Here is a 23356-nt window from a genome sequence, read left to right on the forward strand (position 1 = left end):
CGCCCTCTACCAATATATATATATATATATAGCAGTGATAATGGCATTGGTAGAGGGCGCTCGGTCCACCGTGAGGCTTTTCTTACACGCCACTTCTCTTGCTTCTGAGCCGCGGATGAAGCTTCAACAGCTTTCGCTAGTAATATATACAACGTTGAAACGCACTGAGCTCAATAATGGCTCGTACTCGTTCACGATGCGCCGCCGCCTTGTCGTAGTAATTCATCCTGCGGCATATATTGGCAGCTCGTTTCTGCTGACATCTACGATTGTGACATCTGCTAACCAACTAATCTTACTATGCGAATACATCCATAATTATATACAGTGGGTCCGTTTTTTTGCATGAACGTATTCTTGATAGAGAGAATTTTCCTGGAAAACTTGAAACAAAAGGTTTCAGGCCCATCAGAAATAAGTACGCGTATGAAAAGACGATTCGACAGCGGTTGCTACACCCTCCACCGCCAACACTCCGCCAGGTAACAAACTAAATGCCCGAAGCAAACTTCCTCCTGTTTTTTTTTTTTTTTTTTTTGAAAATAAATGCGTTTATCTATTAGAGGCATCGGAGCAGCTTGGTTTGCATGTAAACAATATTCCGAATAGTATCTATGAACGGCCTATGCCAATGGATGTTACTTTTAGCGCCTAGTTATATCTAAGTGTTAGCTAAACGAGAGCGAGTTGCATATTATTCGGTGTTATATTGGGTTCGAGCTACAATGTCGAAAAGCTTTTTGGGTCTGGACATGCAGAAAAATTTGCATTTTGCTTTAACATATGCTTGCCATACTATTTATTTCATTTTATTTATTTATTTACTTAATTTCCCACGAAAAGCATTTCTTATGAATATCTTAATCTGCGAAGTGTTCAAATCATCCAAATTTAAACTGTACAAAAATTCTATTCAATGTATTATCGTTTTCGTGTTCACCTTATATACAGACTGGGCTAGAGACATAAAAACTATTGAATATATTTGAAATCTTTATCAGAGATTCGACGGGTATTGATGGTCTGAGCGCTCATCTACTAGACAGTAATGCTGCTAGCTCTTTAATGACTGTCGCAATTTTTTGCAAAGACTCAGGATCGAAAAATTGTTATTGAAATCATTTCTTCTGCTGTCAGGGGGTTCGAATTATAATAAGCTTCCTTTCTATAGCGATACAGCACGTACAGATCATGTGGTCGTGCTTTTATAGGCTTGTATACATACACAGAAATACGTCCTGAGATTACGTCTAACCATCTCATAGCAATTTGCACGGCAGTAATGTTATTAATAGTAACGAAAGTAGCAAATATGGACTGTGCATATTGAAACTAAGCGGGAGATTGTAATAAGATAAAACATGCTGAAAAGGAGAGGAAGTGAAGAAATAACGAGGAGTTCACTTTTTTATAGCCTGTACGGATCATAAACATCCGAACGTGTATTTTTTCTTACGACTGACACTTGTATCCCACTTCGGATATGCTTGCATTGAAGCGTTTTAATCCAATTTGATTTGAGCCATTTATCTAGCTTATACTTAAACATTTAATGGTGGGAAAGATTTCATGCTGTGTCCCAACGTTGCTTGTCACGCTTGAAGCGAACACAGTAGTCTATGTGCATTTTTTTCTTATAGAGGTTTCTTTCTGTTTATTCCGTTGATATCACTAATCCTTGACTTATTGTTAAACGACGTTCATACCCTATATGTATCCCGTCGGGCGGCGTCCTCTGGTTGCCATGGTAATCATGGACATACAGCCATCGCTGGTTCCTATTCCAACCAAATCCTCTAGTAAACGCAGATTTTTAACCCTATACCAAGGTGATTTCAAAATATGAGCAAAGTGTTAAAAAGATTTATCTTGTAATCCCATTGTGTCTTACCTCTCTTTATGCGTCAGTATCGCAATATGTCGCAGTCACCCTAAAGGGCTTACTGTTCAGTAGCTTCTATATCTTCAGGGATCGTTAGGTAGCCCTTACCGTCACCTTTTTAAGTGGTTTTGTACTACAGGTTAACGCAATTCTGAGAGATTGGTAACGTTGAAGATGGAGTTGGAGAATTCGAAGCACACAGTTTTAGCGTCGGAGCTATACAATTTACAGGCTGCCTGGACCATAGACGGCAATTAGATACCAAATTTAGTGCCCATCGGCGCTTGAGATAGCAGCATACCGACACTGCGTATTCGTCAAATCTGCAATGTATACAGGCTATGATTTGGTGCCGCTGTACGGAATTGACACTGTCAATTGAAAATATGGTCTGCTAAGCAGAAAACACTTATTGTTATTTCGCTAAAAAATAGAAGCAAAATCTAAATTTAAAATAGAATTAATAGTTTTATCGGAGGGTAGAAGATGTAGCATCTGACATACTGTCACGAAGTAACGCCGCGTCTTTGGAGTGGTTAAGACGTGGCTTGCGATTTGAGTCATCTGATATTTCCTCCTATGCTAATCCTATCTAAAAATAAATGTATATCTATTGCGATCAGCTAGGCCTAAGGCCCTTGGCTAACTATTGTAAAAGATCTTAGGGCAGTTCGACCATGGATGAAACAACTCTGATCTAGAACCAGCCCTTATGTGCAAGTTCCTCAACGTAGATAGAGATTCTGTAAAATAGACACTTCGCATCATCTCACATGAATAAACAAAGTGTGTTTCAAATATTACATACCCGTAAATCGAGTCAGCCGAAATGTAGTGTCGTAGAAACATTTAAGCCTTCCTTATCTGCACTTCGAATAAGAATTCTGGAAGTGAACTACAATCTGGAATGATTTGGCGCCAATTTTTTGAATCGGCATAGTATTTTTGCACGTGGAAAGAGATGGCCATTTCGAATTTTGTGCTAACCATCGTAGTAACGAGTTATATTAATATAAGTTGCTAATGATTTCCACGTGTAATATACTCGAGTAAATAAAAAAAAAAGAAATGAAGATGTTAAAAGTCAAACGTGCCAGCATGAAAGTTACAAGGACGAAAGTTGCGCCTGGATATCAGAATGGAATAGAGAAGTAAGTGGATGGAGGCTTAATTGGGCTTAACAGTGTACCAAAATATATTTTTCAGTTCGCTAATGACAAAAAAACATACCAGCAAATAAGAAAAGCTGTAATACAAACTTCGTACATGTAGGGGCATAATAATCGTCATGGGCATTATCGGCGCCATGATCTATCAATCGTATTATAAAAATGTACCGCCTGTAACATCCCGAATTGCCCTCGCAAAGTAATCGCTTTGGACCGCAGCAGGTAACATTTTATCATTGGACTACTTGCCTGAGCTAATTGTTGGGTTCGTTCTGCCTGAAAGTAACGTTAATCACATAATATTGATATCAAAATAAAAGCAATGTAATCCTGCGTTCTATTTAAATGTATCTGTTTGGAGCGTACAACCTAAAGACAAAATTGATGATTTCATTAAAAAGAATGGAAGATGCAGTAGTTGATGTTTTGTCAAGTTCACGAGTTTCACCGAATGATAGCACGACGTCACATTAGCGTTCTTAGATCGGCCAAGATGCCAAACGGACACGGTTTAGGGTAAAGTGTCAAAAAAAAAAAGCTTGAACGGTGTTCAACTATCCTGCATTATACGCTATCAGATTTTATGCTTTTTGACTCTGGGATTCCGGATATCATGCAAAACCCTGCATTCGAACTGTGTTACGACGCTTTGTGTGATAGGATAGCTTTAGACGTCGGACGTCTAAACTGGTGTTTATATTACTATCTGGTTAGCGCAATTACCGAAGGCGACCAAAGATCTGCGTTCGAACCTGGGTTGGGTAAACAGCCGTTGGGTTTGGCCGGGGTACAATTCGACAATTAGACAAAGTGTTTAGTTTTAATAAACTAAAGCACTGAAATTAATTGACTAGAAAATTAATGAAGTCCGAAAACCCTTATTCGAGACACAAGCAGTCATGTTTAGATATAGCAGATATAGTATAATGGCGTTATTAGTGATGTGATATCGATAACAATACGGAAAACTACAAACTACTGCTAGGGGAGAGAAATTAGTCACATCAAAAAAGGACGCGCGACGAAGTTCACGGGTCCGTCAAGTGTAACACAAGTCGGCACTTATTTTAGGCTTAATGGAGCTATGTTAAATCAAAAGAGGTGCAACTAGTGTTATAGTATATTTGTTATTATAGATATTATAATTGAGTTCAGTAATGAAATCTTTATAGGCAGTATAATATTTTGTAGATAATGTGTTTTATATGAACATATTAAATGTCGACATTATTCTACGTAGCTCAATAATGTCTGCGTCCTTCCATAGGTATAAGGCTATTTACAATGCCAAATAGACGATATTAATAGCCGTGTAGGCTCTTTCCTGAGATTTGACGCAACCCATCTTCGAAAGGATGTTAGGCTTCATTATAGAGGAGTCAGCGACCCTTCCGTGGTATGTTAGTGCATTTTTTTTATCAGAATTTCGTCACGATCTTCTCTATTGAATAATGTGATACCATATTGTATACTATCACATTTATATGCTAGCCGTTTTGCGAATCTATCGAGCAGAAACAAACTAAAGGGACGGCCATGCGATTCCGAGATTTTTAAGTTCTAACAAATAAAGTAATTAGATGAACTTTTCGCTAATAGAGGAGGAATGTATTCACCAAAAGACATCATGTAGCATATCATCGGTAATAAATTGCATCATGCACTCATGGAATTACCGGCAGTTTTCACATAGAGCCCTGATCACGTTCGTTGCGTGTGAAGCGCCACATCGCCGGTGTGCATGTTCTATGCGATTCTAAATTGTCATAGACTCACACGAACGCCAAATGCTAATAACACACACACACGGTAATTGGCCTAAGCATGGGCCTTAGGACGGTACGACCTATCTAGTAGATACTTGGAAGCCAGACGCTACATTGAACTCCGTTCGATTAATGACGAATATTTAGCACGAGATAATTGCATTTTGCATACTTCAAGAGGGACCCGTCGATAGCTGCTTAAGATAAGAATGTGCTGGGTCTGTTATTATTGCTTTCACGTCAGTGTTGCCATAAATACTTCTGTAACTTGCAATTGGGATCATTCCTTGAAAAGTCTGTAAGGGGTGACGGAGGTTGTTTTAACGTATTCATTTGAAAAGAGGCACTCGCGTTCGGGACTGTGTACGTGTCATATAAGGGACATAATGCGGCCATTTTGTTTTTCACCAGGCCTGCTGTTGACTAGTAGGTAAAAGTTCCATGTGCCACCCCGAGATGTGAACGCATCATCTCTCGTAATACGCTAGAGTTGCGTATATTAATACATCTACTGAAGATTGGTCGGTGTAGGCGTTTTACATTAAGTGATCGAAGGAGTGCAGGAGTGGCGGGAAATCGGCGTGACGAACCCCTACATTGGCGCCGTGCTACTGCGAAAGCTTTGCATTTTTTGTCCATACGCGCAGGGACCTGCTGGTCAGACCTCTGGATGAAGCTGCAGAACTGATATATCCCCTTAACGAGCGCGCATAGTAAGCAGTGTATTTTTGGATCCAGTCGATGAGTCAATGGCATTAAACGTCGGCGCACTTTGAATAATGCCACGATTCAAATCATCCTTTAGACTGATCCTGGAGGCGTCAGGACCTCGCAAAGTATTTGGAACTCCTTCGAACGCACCAGACGCGTAAAAACATAGAAGACGTTACTACGGACCAATTAGCATGTGTAGTAACGCATCTCTTGCAAGCAAACTATGTACGAATAACTGTATGAGTAAGGTATAACTGTCCTTTATTATGCATATAGTCAATTGTTCTTCTTCGACTTGATTCTATTTGTGCACAAATATGTTTCCTCGTCATTACTACCGAAGAAAAGGTTTCCCGTTTAGGATTTATATTAGTTCTAGGCTTCAATGATGTTTGTTCTTAGTCCATGCATAAAAATACTTCCTCGCATTGGCGAAAAGTTTCGTATTACGGCATCTATTTCCGTTCTAACGTTCAGTCACAACAAACAGTGAAAATCTCACACAACAAACAGAGTCGATTTACAGCTTCCGTGAGCTTGAATACAAACCGACATATCTAAACAAGGCAATTGCGATGAACAAAGAAAACAGACTTCCTGGAAGAAACCAAAGCCAACTCAGATCAATGTACGACTCTGTGAGACAGTTAGCTTTTACGGTATAGAATATAACGAATTTGAATTTCACCCTAAGTCTAATTTAGGATATTATTGAGTAGTGTTACTTGTACTTCAAAGATCAATCGGTGAATCCACAGAATATTTCGGAACGGGACGGTCAGCTTAGATTTTTTGAGTTGAGCTTCCCCCGCATGTGGAGGTCATTATCAAATCCAGCCACAAGCCACAAGACAGGGGCTTGTTGAAATCAAGCGATTCTTTTACATGAAAGAATAATTGCCACTTAAAATCATTAAATAGTGAGCTTACAAAAAAATGACACGACTACGTACTTCTTTCTACGGTAATTCCTTTCAAACAGGACGCTTAATGCTTCTATAGCCACATGGTTTTGTTGGGCGCTATAGGACTACGTTAGTTTATCAGCATCGTAATGGCCTCTTTCCGAAACCATAAGGCAGATGCTTTTGACGAGACATAAACAACTACTTGCAAACGAATCCAACGAAGCTCTATAGGCTTTACAACACAATATGGCGATAAGCTACTGGCGATGGTCAGCCTCTTGCAGACGAAATTCTAAATAATACATCAAATGGTCACTCTCTTATATGGTAACGCCGTGATCGTTTTCGAAGTTAGCTAACCAGGCTTTTCACGATTAATGATGATCTCATGATGTAAGCAAGACTATACACGTATTCACAGGCATCCGAATGACGAAACGTAGACATTTACATGCAACACCTACAACTCGACCATTTATCATAGCGCGTGAGATTGTAATGAGTCAATTTGTTTCTTTCTTGCTAACAGGAAGAAACCGCTACCTCTGTTAAAGTCTCTCTAATTGAAACCGTTGGCAGATCTAGTTAAAAGCTGCTTTGGGTCGCGTGACCGTATGAGCGCCTCTGTCTAACTCATCACAATACACTAATATCAGTTCATACAGCCAAACAAGTCAGGTCTTTAGAACCAGGTTAGACGCGTTCCCCTTACAGTGTCGTTCAACTCTCTATAGCAGACGTTTATAAGCGAGTCCGTTGTTGAGTCATGTTGGTTCTCAGCTCACATGTCCTAGGCTTGCGCCAGCGATGCCCTAGGCTTTGGTTACACATGCACAGGCACATTGATAACGATAGACAAACCGTGTCTGCTGGACCAAGATGTATAAGTGCAACGTGACGAAACGAGATGATAGTAAATTCAGGTTGACGTGCCCTCCATTCTTCTACGCTATAATCAAGTTAACACCCTAATAAAATGTTCTGATACAATTCATCAACTTTATGCACGACACCCTTTTTCTTGGCATATCAGCCCCACATTGAACGGATCGCAAGAGTTCCGCCGTACCGAATTTCGCCAAAATGTCCTTTGTAACTCAAAATGTGCCAAAATTTACTTTGTAACTCTGTTCGCAGATATCCCCGATCTTAAAAGCATCACTTTATTCGTACGCTTAAAGGTAAAGCATGGATTTTATTTAAAAATGATTTCTGTTACATTAATATATAACTTGTCCTATAAATACGTTAACTATTCTTATAAGCTGTATAACTGATTAGTCTTCACTCGGATATATATATCAATCTGTTCATCGTGCGAGCTAGGGCGCTTGATTGAAAAGGATCCGTCAAATAAAACTGGCTTGTTCCGCCGTACGGAGCGGTTTAATTTTGTTCTAAGAATGCTCTGTATTGCACTTTTGGGCCTGGGGTTTATACCGTTGTATACAGTATCGGCTCTTTGCATTTCTCAACAAACAGGTTTCGGTCCATCCGAAAAACTGGACCGAAACCTGTGTGTTACGCTCTCTTATAAACAGGCCCATAGTTGTTTACTATCGTCAACGAAAATTTTCACTGGCATGGAAGGAGACAGCGTGTAACATACAAAGGCGTCCATTTAGCGTAGCAAGCTCAAATCTTGTCCTGAGTTCACGCCAGCGAATGTTTTAGGCCATATTATATTTTTAAGTGGATTCTAACTCCGAAACGCAGAAAGTAATAGTAGATCGAGCCGCATGCATAGAAGCAAATGGAAACTTGTTCTACAATGAGCCAGCCTATAGTCGAATCGCGCTTTCTAAATCGATACTTGTACGCCAGCGTTTCTGTAGCCTGTGTAAGCAGCGATATTGTATTGAAATGACCTGCTATAAAAATGGTCTGTAAACGGCACATAGCGGTTCCATTTTGCCCGCGGTTCTTCGTCACGAAATGGTCGTCCAGAATCTTATGAGAGCGGTGCACGTAGACGCTCCGGGATTCTTCATTACGTTCTGCTAGACATCCCGTCCGTTGTTGGCTGCAGCTCCTTAACATGGCGCCAAACGCTTGATAGATAGCATCGCGCATGATGTACTAGAAAGGTCCATTGGTCGAAGCAGAAGGATTGTTTCGAGTTGATATTGGTAACACAACATAACATAGAAATATAGCCAATTATCACTGGCGCGTAGAAGGTGAACAAAATCATTTCTATAGAAGCTTGCTCAGTATTCAAGACGCTTTGTAATCTATTCGGGACCGATAAAGATTGCCCGATATATGCGGAATTTTTTTCGGACGAGCTAAATGATTCACCATTTACTGGATTTTCACTATTTACATGTATCCTCGTCAGCGAAAAATGCGCCAATATCAAACTATCAGGTGTTCAACGAAACAAAAGCAAAATTTATTGGCGTTTCCTTAACAAGAAATGACCCTGACGTTTGCTAAGAGAGCGGGAGATTAAGCAAACCTGAGAAAAATAGCGGTCGTATTAGTAACCTAAATCTAGAGTATACCTACGCAGTCAATTCATTTTACCGTCGTGCATTGATCGAAGAAAATATTTCAGTGTCTTCTTGCCAGATCATCATTTTCATCATTCACAGTTAAAGGTCTTGATTTAAAATTTCACTTCATTTTCATTGGATTTTTAGTTTGTTTTTGTTTTCACTAAAATTGGGTCTACTTGTTTCGGGACGTTCGTGGGATGTTTCGGTGCTCCTACAGCTTCTTTACTTATCGTATATGTGCTTTTGAATAAAAACTACCTGTGCTTACTCTAGCGTTTATGGTAGATACCTTGAGTAAAATCGTTGTCATTAGCAAACGGTATTATTTCTGCATAACTTTTTTTAATTAGTGCTTATTTATTCATTTCGGCTTCCTTTTTTTAATCTCAAACTCGGGTAGTTGACTTCTTATAATGTACTGCTGTCTCGAATATATTCTCGATTAATTCACTAGTAACTAGTGTCACTCGAACATGGCATTCGGAATGCCCCATCGGCGGCGTGCCCCGTTCGCTCTATCTGGTACCACTGTCTTATATATTGGTTCGCCGTTTGTGTTTATAAGATATGCCATTGACATCTTGGATTCGGTGTCCACAGGCTATAGGCCTTCCAATGATTTTTAAGCAGAATGTTTCAACCATATCAGATAGTATTTGATGTACCTGGTTAAGCTAGGATTCTATCAATATTTAGGTAACCTTAACGAGTCGCGTGAATAAGATTAGCACTGGTGAGTAAGCGATGTGTCTGAGTTTTGCACAGTTGAAGATGCTCAGACTTGAAACGTCTATCGGACTGGCCGAAATACAGCATCTGCGACCACTTGTTTTTCCGGAGGGATATCATCCCAGGTAAAGGCTACGTTGTCCCGGTATTATGTTTAGGGGGCGAAGTTCTTTATCTGTGATCTAGTCCGAAGGTAACATTTTGGGCAATAGGCACTCTGAGCAAATGAGACGCATTGGCAAAAATTGCTCAAAACAAATACCTATCTGTAGTGCTTCGACGACAATAACCGTTTGGAAATAGTGTTATTTTAATGTCGAGATAATCTATGTCGTGGAGAAGAAAACTGAATTTGAGAATCACTCTTTGCTTATGGATAAATGTAGCACTAATTTAATGCTTTCTTCGTAAGGAAAGATGAAGCTTTCATTGTTTGCCAGCTAAATCTTGAAGGTAGAGCGTGTTTGCTTTACTCTGTTACCTCTTCGTCGATTCTATTTCGCGATGCGTTTTAAATAATCATAGTTCTATAGAAGAGTGTGCATTGCATCAGACTTTAGGTAAATACATTGTACCGGAAGTAGATGCTGTCTGTCTGGTTTCTGGATTGCTACGCATCAAACGTCGACTTCACCTAAAAAAATTCAACCTAGACTTAGGTAGGTAGCCGAGGGTGCATACTGAAGGCGCTGGAGCAATTTCAGAGGGTTCGTTGAGCTAAACGGAACGACCCTGATAGTACGGTGTGACTGGCTGATGGGGTGCAGCCTTCATTATGAGTTTATAAGTAACAATAAAATCATCGAGGAATAAAGTTTCCTGGCAGACAGTCTCCAGATTATCCGGTTATCATTGAAAGTGCTCAGAGTCCGCAGTGCAGTGCATCGATAACTTGTTTGCTAGGTATAAATTTAAAGATTATTACAAACAAATCTGAAATTTTGGGAATCACTTTTAACCAGGCGTTCAATGCTACTCATTCGGTGGTTTCATGGTAGCTGCGACAACATCCTGGGCGAAGGCTCAGTAGGTAAACCCCGCAGCTTCAATTTTCCTGCCACCATTAATTGCACTAGGACGATCATCGCCGCCCTTGCTCATTACCTATCGGACAATGCGGACGCTACGAAAAATAATCTCCCAAGACACTTTACAAATTTTATATTTTACGTGTTTTTCGTTAACGGATAAGCTAACATAAATTAACTGTTCGTCTTAGCTCCTTTTGTCAGCCTGTTCACTTTCGTGACTCGTGCAGCCAGGCTCGGGAAGGTGATTATTTCAACTGAGCAAATAAGCCAAACATGTAAATCGGATTTGGGCGTGATGCTTCTATAAGATGCAGGATACGTCGTAGAAATACTGGCATCGACGGAATGCCGAATGTCGTTTACCTTCGATAACAGGCAAAGTAAATCGGAGAGGAACTAGCCTATATATAGAAGAACTGTAGGTATATAAGAGACAGATGAGCAAAACCAGGTATCTTTAGGGATTTTGATCCGGAAAGCGCGCAAATTAAGCCGTCGAACTAATTTAATAGATATCGATGCTTAAAGGAAAAGCAATATCGTCATCGACTGAAGTTAGCAGTTCAATAACTTTTGTAGCCTCATAGGCTCTCATGGGCGTCCGTGTGTCTGCTTGCTGTATTTGCGCGCCTCCTATTCTATGCCTTGCGGGCATCCTATTCTATAGAAGGCCGTCGCATTTCACGCTTCTGTATAGACAGACACGCCTATAGATGTTGTAGATGATCGCAGTTGAGCCCAGAGCATTGCTGTGCGGGAGTTCTCTATCCCTTCAAGCTTCAACCGAGTTTGGAGTGCAAGCACGAACGATATACACAAGGCTTGAATCTTGCGAAAAAAAGAAAAACAAAGAAAAAAAAACTTTCCTACTTTACTACGGACCAAAGTCCGTTAAACTTCCTTAGCTCTTTAAAACATGCCAACAGGTCACCATAGGCAAGCGACGCGGTTTCAATCTAGGTTACGTACGGCGTTCAGTCATGCTGTTCACATTCTATATGTATCACGTATTACCTGTGTTTTCAACCAATAATGTTCTAGCATGTTTGACTAATGGAATATCCGTCTTCAAAAGACACACTCTATCGTTATCCGCTACTTATCAACTCTACAAATACTCTTGGCTAACAGAAGAAGACATATGTAGGATAAAACGATCGTATATACGTACATAAATATATCGCTCAGAATACTATACGAACTAAGGACGATGTGTGGCCTTTATCTTTTATGGCCTACGGGATACATTCCGTATTTTCTGCTTTTTTTACTTTTACTATAGGCACATAGTGATGTATTGTTCGTAGCCTAGTAGGGTGGGTGTGTGTTAGCAATACTCGTATTTTTTTTAAATACTTTTCGTATTTTGATTCTAGTAAGCATCGTATTCTTTGTGAGACGCAATTCTATCATTGTGGAACGTATACATCCGCATTGACCAAATGTCGCTAGTAAAGTTCACCAGGGTAATACTGCTAGGCAGTAAGCTGATCTCATATATATCATTTTTCATGCTCTTAAAAAAATGATGTATTCAGAGCCTATGATGTATAGCTACAATTGGTGAACAGGTGAATGAAAAAGGAACCACTGTCGAAGTTTTCTTTAAAACGGTAACAGCTATATTAAATTGAGACAGGAAAGCTGGTCTACACTGTTAACCGGTCAGAGTCAGGGATGACCTACGCGACGTCGAACTGCGTACAATAGTATACCGTTATCTTAATGGTCGCTGAATCTAGCGATTAAATTCGGAGTTAAACTTTTCTCAGTTCGGTGTCATTGCTCTACTGGTTTTTTCCGAAATTTTGCATCCGCAACCACCATCTCTATCATTCAGCCTATACTTTCCAGCACAAGTACATCATCGAGCTGGGTTCGCAACTGGTTTCCATGGAACCTATGCCTTCTTACGGTTTAGGGCGGGTTTTCTTTTGCACAGATGAGGAAACCTTGCCCTAAGACGCAAGAATGACGAAAAATTGATTTAGCTAACGGCACCAGTTTATGTCGCTCGTGTCTTTTCTTCGGTCTACCTGCTCGAGCTATCGGTACTCCAGTTAATATTCTCAGTATTACTGGAGTTATGGCTTTCAATTTTTATTAAGTTCTAATTCACTTTCTTATGTGTTGTGTCCCCATTGAGCCAAATTTGGGAAATATCATATTTTTAATTTGTCCACCATAATTTGTTCTCTTTGTTCACATCAATTCGGTATCTGCTTTTCCCAACTAGCGGTTTGTTTTCTTTTTATCCGTTGTGTTGATGTAAAAGTAATGAAACTCAGAGTAATAGAATTTAAAGCTATATGTAGTGTCAACCAATATTTTCCTTGTTTTAACATCGCTAAATTTGGCCTGCGTCGTAGCGAAATTTGCTTATCTTTTCCAGTTTCATTATCCGGACCCAACTGAGAAATTGGAAAACGCCACCTGGAGGTTCGTTCTTGGCTCTCAGGACTACCTTTACAAATATCTTCGAAACTCGTCTCCGAGGCATACAAAACGTTTGGCACTTCCCAGGAGTTAAGGTTTTGATCTGCATAGTTACTTTTGTTATTTGCATTATTTATTCACAACATGTTTTAACCAAATTATTTTTGTGTGGGATATCTTCTCTCTGTGGTTTACTATGAATCCGTTTTTCTGTAATGTGTCGGTGTCTGAGCAGGTATGCTAGCGTTGGATATACTGGGTCATTTGCTTCAAGATCCGGATCCTCAACAACATTCTCTTCGGGCATATTCAGTGCTTAGGTTTAATATTATATTAAAATCTCCGCTAATACTTTTATCCTACCGTTATTCTACCTGTCCAATCGAAATCAATTACTTTCGCGTTTGCGGTGCATGTTAGGCTGTTAAGGGTTCGTACGATGGGCGTAGTAGATTGTCGAAAGAATGACGCCCTTATTGACCGCTTTTAGGATGTAGAGGTCGACCATCTCAACGGCCGCACACTTTTACATTATGGGACGAAATATCTTTTATATGTGGTACTATTCACGAGTCAAAACTCAAAATACCGTATAAATTTGATATTGTGAGCCTCGACGTTGTTGGTTAACATTTTACAGTGGTTCGCCCATTAAAATTGTTTTCAGCCCTTCTTTTTACAGTTGCAACGAATTATCTCAGTGGTTTTTGCAGGGTTTCGCTTCTTAAATTTAGGGTTGACGCTCTGTGAACTGTTTGGTAAACTGTTGACCCTGTTGTGAGTTTTTGCTGTGGGAGGGACTCCTCCATGCATTTATAGAGTTTGGGAATCGTAGCTGGTCCAGAAGAGAGAGCAGCGTTCAGGCCCAAGTCTATTGTTCATTCCGCGTCGGTTGTGAGGCGCCTCCCGGTACTGCAAATTATTTTTTTTAGAGCATCTGTCCTTATTCTGCTTGTAAATGGGTGTATTAGCCAGTCATAAACCAAATAGTTCTCTGCCTTAGCTCTAAGTTCGCGTAAACTAAGTGGAACTGGAAGTTTTAAGTAATAGACTCTAGGGGCTTGTATCTGAATGCCCTGCATTTGATGGTGGCTAGATCTTTTAAAATGTCAGTAGTTAGCTGAAATTGCTATTTATCTTTTTAGCGTGATTTCTGACACACGTCAGCGTGTTGCGGCACTTTTCTACAAAGCACTCTTGCAAGGAAAAGGATGATTCGGGCTTACATGGAGATAAGGAACAAAAATCGTTTTGGAATCAACTCTACCGCAGAATCTTAAGATTTATAGTAAAAAGGACCTCATATACGAGATGATCACAAGCCACATTGAAGACCAAAAATTTACGAAGTTTTATAATAATAGAAATTTATACACGGACCGTTTTTTCGATGATTCTAATATATATGTTGGTTTTTGCTGGATATTGAATGGAATGTTTGTGTGTATCAGTGCAGATAGTTACTATAACGAAATAACTTCAATAGAAAGCTCTTTTTAAAACTACTTAAAAAAGGAGCTAAGGACCCGACTAACAGTAGTTACTAGCCTCGTAGAAATATGTATATAATAGTTGAACTTTTCCTATTACCTTTCTATATTTTTTTACGTTGAGCACAATATTTATAATGATAAGAAACCTGCGAAAAGCATGTACAATATTGTACACTACTGCACAGTAACGTATAGTATTTTTTTAAAAATCGTTGTGAAGCTCATATAAAGCTTTATAACTCTTGAATTGTCTCCGGAACCAAAATTTGATTGAACATATAACCATAAGTTGTTCGCGAGCTTTAACAGTAGAATTTAACGTCGACCTAGCATTAGCTTAAAACGGAATCGATGCACCGTTGGAAAGTTGGGAACCAGTTCTGTGTTTCAATATATTATACACGAAGATCCTACAACTATATATAGTACCGACGATTTTCAAGTGAAACGAGTCCAAGATTCTAGATAACTTTAAGTAAGAGACAAATCAAAGATAAGTTAAGAGTAGGTACGTGGATACGCGGCTTTATAAAGCGCACAGTGGATGAGAAGATCATGTTTAAAGTAAAGGGCACTGTGAAGAGTTACGTCGATTCTTAGGCCTATAAACTGAAAGCTCTATGAAGTATTACAGCATCGTATATATTCTTCTTATAGCTCAACGTTTTGAATAAAGATTTAATGATCGATCAATGATTAATTTTAGCGCATCATGATAGACACGCTCGATACTAGTTTGCTTACTAAGCTTCTTACGCAAACTCATAACGATTGAACGATCAAAACGCTCTTAATACAGATGTCCGGTGCTTTGTTACGAGCTTTTATCGTCGATCCGTTCCAAGCACCGCGTGGCCGAACAGATGAACGGAACTCAAGTAATGTGTCACCTTTGTCAAGTAGGTCCAGCGGCCTTTGCAAAGTATATAACGTCAAGGATTGCTCGACGGGAAGCTTATTCCTTATAGAACGAACGCGCAACTGACGGAGAAACGCTTTCTATGTTATCATCGTTAGGAGAACGTTAGGAGTAGGAGAGCATTCATAAGTGGAGGTGGCATGCCTTATTTGAGACCGTTACTGACCCGTCCACTCACACATAGAAGAACACATATGCACGAGTCTGTCGGAATGGCACCGCTATGTACGACGACATTCATAAAAGCTTGAAAAAGTTCTTTTTGCAAGAATTGTTGACGAACTATTTGCCTGTAACATTATTTTGTTGCTAACCTGACAATTGAAGATTTATAGTAAAAAGGACCTCATATACGAGATGATCACAAGCCACATTGAAGACCAAAAATTTACGAAGTTTTATAATAATCGAAATTTATACACGGACCGTCAATAAGGAATTAAGGAGTAGATCATAACGATTAGTACTCGCACCAGAGACATTTATCAAGCGCAAAACAATATTTAGCATACATTTTTTACGTTTTGCATGCAACAGCTAGTTGTGCATCATCACTTAACTGAGCGTTTTTAATTAGGCTTTCTTTGCCATATTGTTCCCGGGTTGAGCTTAGATTCAAACGAACGATTTGCTACTCACCATGGTGAGGTCTTCTTCTCGTTGCTGCTTAAGCGTGTCGATAATGGCGGGCTGTTGGCTTTGCGAGCTTCCTATTGATCGTCGTGCGAACTCCGTCCGATAGGCCCGTTTCATTAGAATCATTTTCCGAAATGAATAGATAATTAACGAAAATGGCAGTATGTATCCACCGATAAAATATGCTATAATATATGTTTTATATTCATATGTATTTCGTCTCCAGTCGATTGTGCACGCTGTTCCAAACGGCGTCAGCGAGTAACTGGTGGACAGCAAAGAACAGCCATAGAAAAACAGAGTAGCAATATCAGTGTTCTTGTTATATCGGTTCGCTCGGAAACAAAAAATATCAATATGAAGCTAACACACTAAAGTACCTCGCTGTAAAACAATGCGGCAAATTCTAACGCTATGATGTTTGCCTAACTTCGAAATAAACTACTTGTGTCTCTCTGATCGTTTCTTCTTCTTGAACATCGTTCTCGTGGTTACTTTCAGTCAGTAGTAAAAGATCAGACAGATTCGCTTTTTGGAAAAATTTCTGCCTTCGGAGAAGGCGTAGTTGCAACAGTGGGGTACTGGAAAGTTATCCGATTGCTCATATGGTAGTCTTTCTACACAGTATCTTTGCATGTGCATTGTGGAAATTGTCAGCGTCTCTGACAGTCAACAAGCTTTGCTTAAATCGTCAAACTATAATTACGAAAATATCTTAGCCAGTATCTAGTTAATGGGGATTTCAACAAGAATCATACATACAGAATATTGAAGAAGCGGGTGATGTGGTCGCTGCAAGAGCGTGCTAATGTTGAGCCCCAATCTAACGATGTCGATCTAACAAATCTAACCCATGTAACTGGTTCAGTGCGTTATCTCTCTCGACTAGGTCATATGCAGTTCAGGTCTGCCTCTCAGTCCTTCTGTGATATCCTTTCAAGTGGATGCCCCATGCTGTGAATCAAGGCATAGGCTCAAATTCGACAAACTAGTTCGATAAAGGTATTGTACTTGCAGAGCTTTCTGATCTCGATTACCCTAATACTTGATATAGCTTTTGGCTAGAGTAGGAGCTTCAGTTCCCAGCCGCTCGCAAAATTCATAAACGATGGACAAGCTATATAAACCAATAAATCAAATGGAACCAGAGTGAGTTTTATATGTTTTATAAGAACTGCAATCATCGATTTTCGGTGAGATGCCACCTTGAACAAGCTGTGGATTATGTAGAGGGTCGACGCTGTTTACAAGAGCTTGGTATTTGCATCTGTTAGCTCTGTGTAGTAAAGATCTGAATATCCAGAAGGTAACGAAGAGGAAGCTCTATTACGCATTGAGGCTGAAGTAAAAAGGCATGAGTTTGTCGGCTAGTTTACACATATCAAGTTTACCTCCGTTTCGTCGCGTTGAAATTGTGAGTAAAGCCTACAAAATAGACAGTCGATACAGCTTACGAAATATCGTTTAAAACAATTAGTCGCCATTTTGGCCAATGCGCTCAGACTAATGGCCTATCAAATAGGCGAAGGTTCCTAATCCACCATCATTGGCCACCACAAAAACTAGGCCAAATAAGTAATTTGCCATCACACATTCTAACGTCTAATGATGCCGTTATACCGCCGTTTGTGGATGTGTAAATATGCCATATCCCACTGTAGTGATGCAACATAAAATCCCTGTGAATGACTCATTTTTGCGAAATAATTTTCCTCTCCCTGTACAAGTACACATCTAACATTTGAAAACCTCTACTGTTTCCTGCATGAGTAAAAATGGTGTCCGACCGTAAGTTAATCAATGTTTTATTGCTATCCGATCTCTAGTTATTATTTTCAGAGTATATTTTTTTTTATCTTGTGAACTTACCGACTCCAACCGTACAACGGTGGTGTAGCCCAAATCGACGCAAACGTCCAAATTAGTACTGCGTAGAAGATATACGTACGCTGTAAGCGATCTTCGTACAACGTACGACCGGATACAAGAGAAATAGGTAGATTATGGTAATGGCAATGGCTGTACAATTACGATGTTATTTTTTAGACGATTTCTTTGTCGAAACCGTAAACATGTACGTCTATACGTATGCACACGAACTTGGCAGTGAATTAACAATTTTTGAATCTTGCCTAGCGAAAAATACGGCACAGCGATCTGGTTACGAGGGCGAATCACTGCAAAAGCCCTGTTTAACATAAAGCGCCACGAAGCCATGATTATCCCCTCCAGTTCTCCTAAATAGAGAGTCTGTTTAAGCTAATATACAGAGCAAGCATGCAGGGATAGGGCACGCACGTACATGACTCTAAATAATTGGATGATAGAAGTGTACGATATGTTTGATATTTATCGACTACTTTTTGCAAGGTATTACGTACGCATGCAACGTCGATCGGATAACTAACCGAGGTAGCTTTGCGAAGGCGCTGCGTCCGGCCGCATTCTCGAGATGGTCCGGTATTGCTCATAAGCTAGAAGAGACAGAGTGCCAATGTGAGCTGTCCCAAATAAAAAACAACAAAACCCATATATCTGGCACCCTAGGGCCCCGTACAACCATCTGAAAATCAAATCGAGCGTTGACCTTGATTAATTAAGTGGACGCACCATTGCAACGAACAATTCGTCGATAAGCGGCACGGGCATCGTGTATCGATATCTCACTGATGCAATATGCCGGATAATTGATAACTGATGGAAAGAAACATGGCGTATTACACCTCACAGTATAGCTAACATTGCGCAATATGCGTCTGCTTCTTGCGGATTTCAGAGGAAAACTGAGGTGGGCTTAACTATGTGTCGATATTTTCGCGGGTAATCCCCGTCAATAGTACGTCGCGGCTGAGATACGAGCTAATTTACCGTACAGGAAATCAGAGTCGAAAATCAGTTGCGGGTTAAAACACTTCATTTAAGAGGACGCAGTATAAAGTGATGTGATACTCGGACAAGATATACAAATCGAGTTACCTTAATTTTATTGCGCCAATTTGATATCACGACCCGGTAACATACACATTTGTTTCACCAATTGAAGCAGTATACTTTTCAGAAAAATATTTTTCACAGAAAACATTTTCATAAGTAACTCAAGAGGGTTTTCGGTTACTGGCACGAAGCCGCATGTCGAAATTCTGTGTATATGTATACACATACTAATATTGCAAATTTAAGGTAGAGAAAGTAATGAAGATATAAGATGCTCTTTATGTGTTTATACATGTAGCACAAAGAACGCTCACGTTTTTGCGAACACGCTTTTGAAGGACAGCATTTGAGCGCGTGGCGTATTTTACTAGGACTTATGAGTTCATTTCCGCCTTATAGGGTTTGTCGGTCACCATTCACAGGTCATGGTAGCAAACACTATGTCATACATATGTCGCTTAACAGAACAGCACTCTTTATTGAGACTGACATTACAGTATTTATATTTACTAATTGAATATGTTTCTATTGATTAGTTGGTACCTAATACGAAACAGTCGAGTATCGGGCTGATCTAAGGTATAAAGTAGCTCTTTAAATCTTATTAGGTCCTTCGAAGCTGTTGCTCGATATTAACATATTAACCAATTGAGGTAGAACAATTTACGTTTAGGTTACGCGGCACGGAGAAGAGCTGTCCTAAGATATTACAGATTAGCAAATGGTATAATGTGGTCGACTGAATTGTGCGTAGACGTCAATGGAGCATCAGTAGGCGCTGCTAATCAAGCGGCGTATCGAGAATTGCGTTGCTTCACTTTGGTCTTAGCTATGTAACTTGGGCTGGTGATAAGAGTTCCTTGCTTTTCAGAAACTATTTAAATGAACATCGAAAATACGCTTTATATTGCATTATTGTAGAGTCTGCAGGTAAGCGATCAAATTATTTGAGAGATATTTAAGTGAATTTGCTTTTTGTAAAAAAAAAAAAAAAAAAAACTAGCTTAGAGGTCTTCACCCCGATTGAAGTCAAGCCTGGGTTATATAGCGTAAGGAAAAGGGTCAACGGCCATATTAAAACATCCGAAAACAATCCCACGTCGAATGATAATGCATATATTTTTATTACAAACGTGTTTCTTACAAGTAAGTATTAGTGAGGATCAAATGAGGTAAGGGCAACAGGACATATATGGCGTCTGGATGGTTACGAGGTTGAGTACCTATACTTCTCAACTTTTATAATCATGTTATAAAAGGGCTCCAGAGCCAGCATTTGGGTTTAGATATTCCAGGCCGAAAGCGGGCTAAAAAATCTGGCTAATTCCCTTAAAATTCCGACCAATCACTAACACTCAGTGAGTTGGTCTTTAAACTGCGATGTTAGCTTATAAGAAAATGATGTGGCATGGAGGCAACTGTTTTGAGACCTATCGTTCGCAGTGTAACATTTTATCAAAATCCCTCTCTCTCTCTCTCTCTATATATATATATATATAAATTCAATAAACGGACATATCCAAACATTGAAACAACTGATCGAAAACTTTCCCTTGTGATTTTTATGAAAATACTTCTCGTGGCGAAGAGATAAGGAAGCTGAACCACGCGAGAATGACCAATAATAAACTTAGTAGACAAAGCATATTTGCCAACAGAACCATCAAGTGTTTATGTATCCCTCACAAATTGAAGAAAAAATTGAAATTTGGATAAAAATAAAAATAACGATTTTTTCTAGAATGTCACATATATGTGATTACGTGACAGCTGTATGCATAGAACTCTAGATTTTTGTTGGAGATACCTATCCAAAGTCAGTTAAATGAGGTTAGTAAATGATAGGAACAAACCTATATTCATCGCATCCGCTTGTTAAACATTGAAATAAGTTTTAACAATTGTTAAGAGGATGTTGCGTAGTCGTCCGCAATCTAGGAACGAGTAACGGTAGGATTTTATCTTGTATTAATCATACCCCTCTTTGATGTATATTAATATACTTTTTCTTTGCTTCAGGATGATATCTTGCTACACCTCAGTGTATAATGGATCGTCAGTTCTTTAGATTGGGTATTAGATTTTGTCACAATATGTCAAACTAAGACCGCTGACCATGGTACAACCTCAATAGTAACGACCAATACGTAGAATGGGGGTGTATTTTCAAAGATGTGTTCGTATATATCCTGAAATACTCCAGCGAAAGGTGAATTTCTCGATATATCAGAGATTTTGCTGTGTTGGTGTACGATGGAGCAGCTGGTAACTACCGAAGAAGAAAATTTATGTGTATGGCACTGTGTACTGCTGCTATAAGCTTGCCGGATAGGAGCTTACGGTGAGAGATCGACCAATAAGGTGTCGTATGTTCCAATCCATTCTTCCACAGTTTTGTAAAATAGAACTATGTAGCAAAAGTAGGCCAAGCACGAATCTGCAAAGGGCTGCTTAGAAGACCAGCACTAGAATTTTACACTTAGAAGAGCATCATTAGCTTCAAAATGCTGGCGGTAGAGGTCGATATGACTAGTGGTTCTAGAGTATTCAACCAAGGCAAACGTCACGCGCGCTGTTATCAGCGAGTTCAATGTATAAGGACAACTGATCGTACGCGGCGTGTTAAGTTCCGTTGTTAGTTTTTAGAACTTATAAGAATACAAGAACTTCTCAAGGCGTTTTTTCATTTAGACAATATTCATGTAATCGCCGAGCTGAAAAAGAAGTGCTGTAAGGCCAGTTATAAAAGAAAAAGACAAAGGGATTGCAATTATGCCTGTGTGCATACTGAGATTACACCCAGCGTATTCTAGCTGGTTAGTTGTCCATATGTATCTGCAAACGACCAGATTGTGCTTCGACATTTCATCATGAAGGAGCGAGGAGATGAAGTGTTTCCCTTCATCAGAGAAGTTGCACGTACTAGAAAGGCATGCACAGGTGACTCTTTGAGAATCCACGTAGGATGTGGCCGAGTTCAAAATCGATTGGCTGGGCACGTTTGTCCGGATGTAGCCAGCAAGTCCTCAGATGTTACCTTCCTTTATGAAGTGAAGCTATATTATGATATTCTTTTGGACAGCCATTTACCAGAACTGCTGAGAGTCGTCAAAATGTGCTTTGAGTATAATAAAGAACTAGCACATTTTGACAATACAATGCGAGCCTGCTTGGATACGAGATGTTACGATGTGTGACGAATTAGCCGAGAGGAGCACCTGCCTACTAGTAAAATAATTGGGGCAATCTCTGATTTCTTTGAAAGATTTCGTAACTCTACGTATCATCGGTATATAGTGCTAGATATGGTCGATGGTCGCAATTTGAGGTACTTGTTGAGACATCCAGCGTCGGAGCTGAAGGATAATCTAGTTGGCAAGTTTTCATCAAGACGCCAGCTTGTCCTGCGGACGAGCTAAAGAAAGTAAAAGCTTGTTTATTTTTCTAGCCCACGTGGACGTTTGACTGATAGTCAGTCAGTGAATGGTTAGAATCCTGTTTTGAAGTAGCTGCTTTTAAACTGAGCGCCACAACGGAAAAATGTTCTTAATAACTCTATTTTTGTACTAAAAAAAAAGCAGACGTGATCAGTGTCTGGGTTCTTGATCCTATTTCCACTACTTCTACTCCACTGATATGTGCTCGGCTAAACTACGTTTTATTTTAATATACTTGATTGGTAGTACGTTCTTTGTCTTGTTTAAAAAGTTCGTTTCAGGACGTGCGGTAATTTTTGCATGCAGTCTAAAAGTACTCCATTCTGGTATTTAACGTTAATATTCATTGAAAACCCGGATCAGTTTAAAAATTTCTAGTAAAATGCATGCAAGCGAGCGCATGTCTCATCACTCGAGACATTTCAGTGCAGCATTTATGTTTAGTCGTTAGGTTTAAACAAAAAGGAATAGGTACGTTAACACAGCCTACCGTCCAGCAAAATGCGATGTGGCATTAAAAGGAAATCCCATGAGTAAAATGCCGAGGTCACTAAGTGTGAGGTTGATGAGCACGATCGATGCTGGTGACAGTCGCGTGGTAATCAGTCTCCAAAAGGCAATCAGGACGATTACGTTTGCCAAAATACCGATCAAACCTGGGGGAGATGGAAAAGAGTACGTTAGTGAGTATCATCCGATATTTTTTGCTTGCAAATAGCCAACGCTCTGTGATATCCGATTTAGAGCCCGCAGCTGTTGACCGGCTCGAATGCTGAACTTGGAATACATTTATCATTCGTT

At 39.7% G+C, this 23356-nt stretch overlaps 1 protein-coding gene across 1 annotated transcript in view; it reads right to left on the reverse strand.

Moving 5' to 3' along the window:
• Positions 1-23356, reverse strand: part of LOC111265324 (visual pigment-like receptor peropsin) — a 36701-nt gene that overhangs the window by 5163 nt on the left and 8182 nt on the right. Inside the window, exons 2-5 of the mRNA XM_022841916.2 lie at positions 23046-23211; positions 18593-18747; positions 18054-18144; positions 16188-16449 (exon numbers count right to left, since the gene is read on the reverse strand). Coding sequence (XP_022697651.1) covers positions 16188-16449; positions 18054-18144; positions 18593-18747; positions 23046-23211 — 674 coding nt within the window. The remainder of the gene's footprint in view (positions 1-16187; positions 16450-18053; positions 18145-18592; positions 18748-23045; positions 23212-23356) is intronic.

This window comes from Varroa jacobsoni, unplaced genomic scaffold (genome assembly GCF_002532875.2).
Source record: "Varroa jacobsoni isolate VJ856 unplaced genomic scaffold, vjacob_1.0 scaffold_957, whole genome shotgun sequence".
Classification (NCBI taxonomy): domain Eukaryota; kingdom Metazoa; phylum Arthropoda; class Arachnida; order Mesostigmata; family Varroidae; genus Varroa; species Varroa jacobsoni.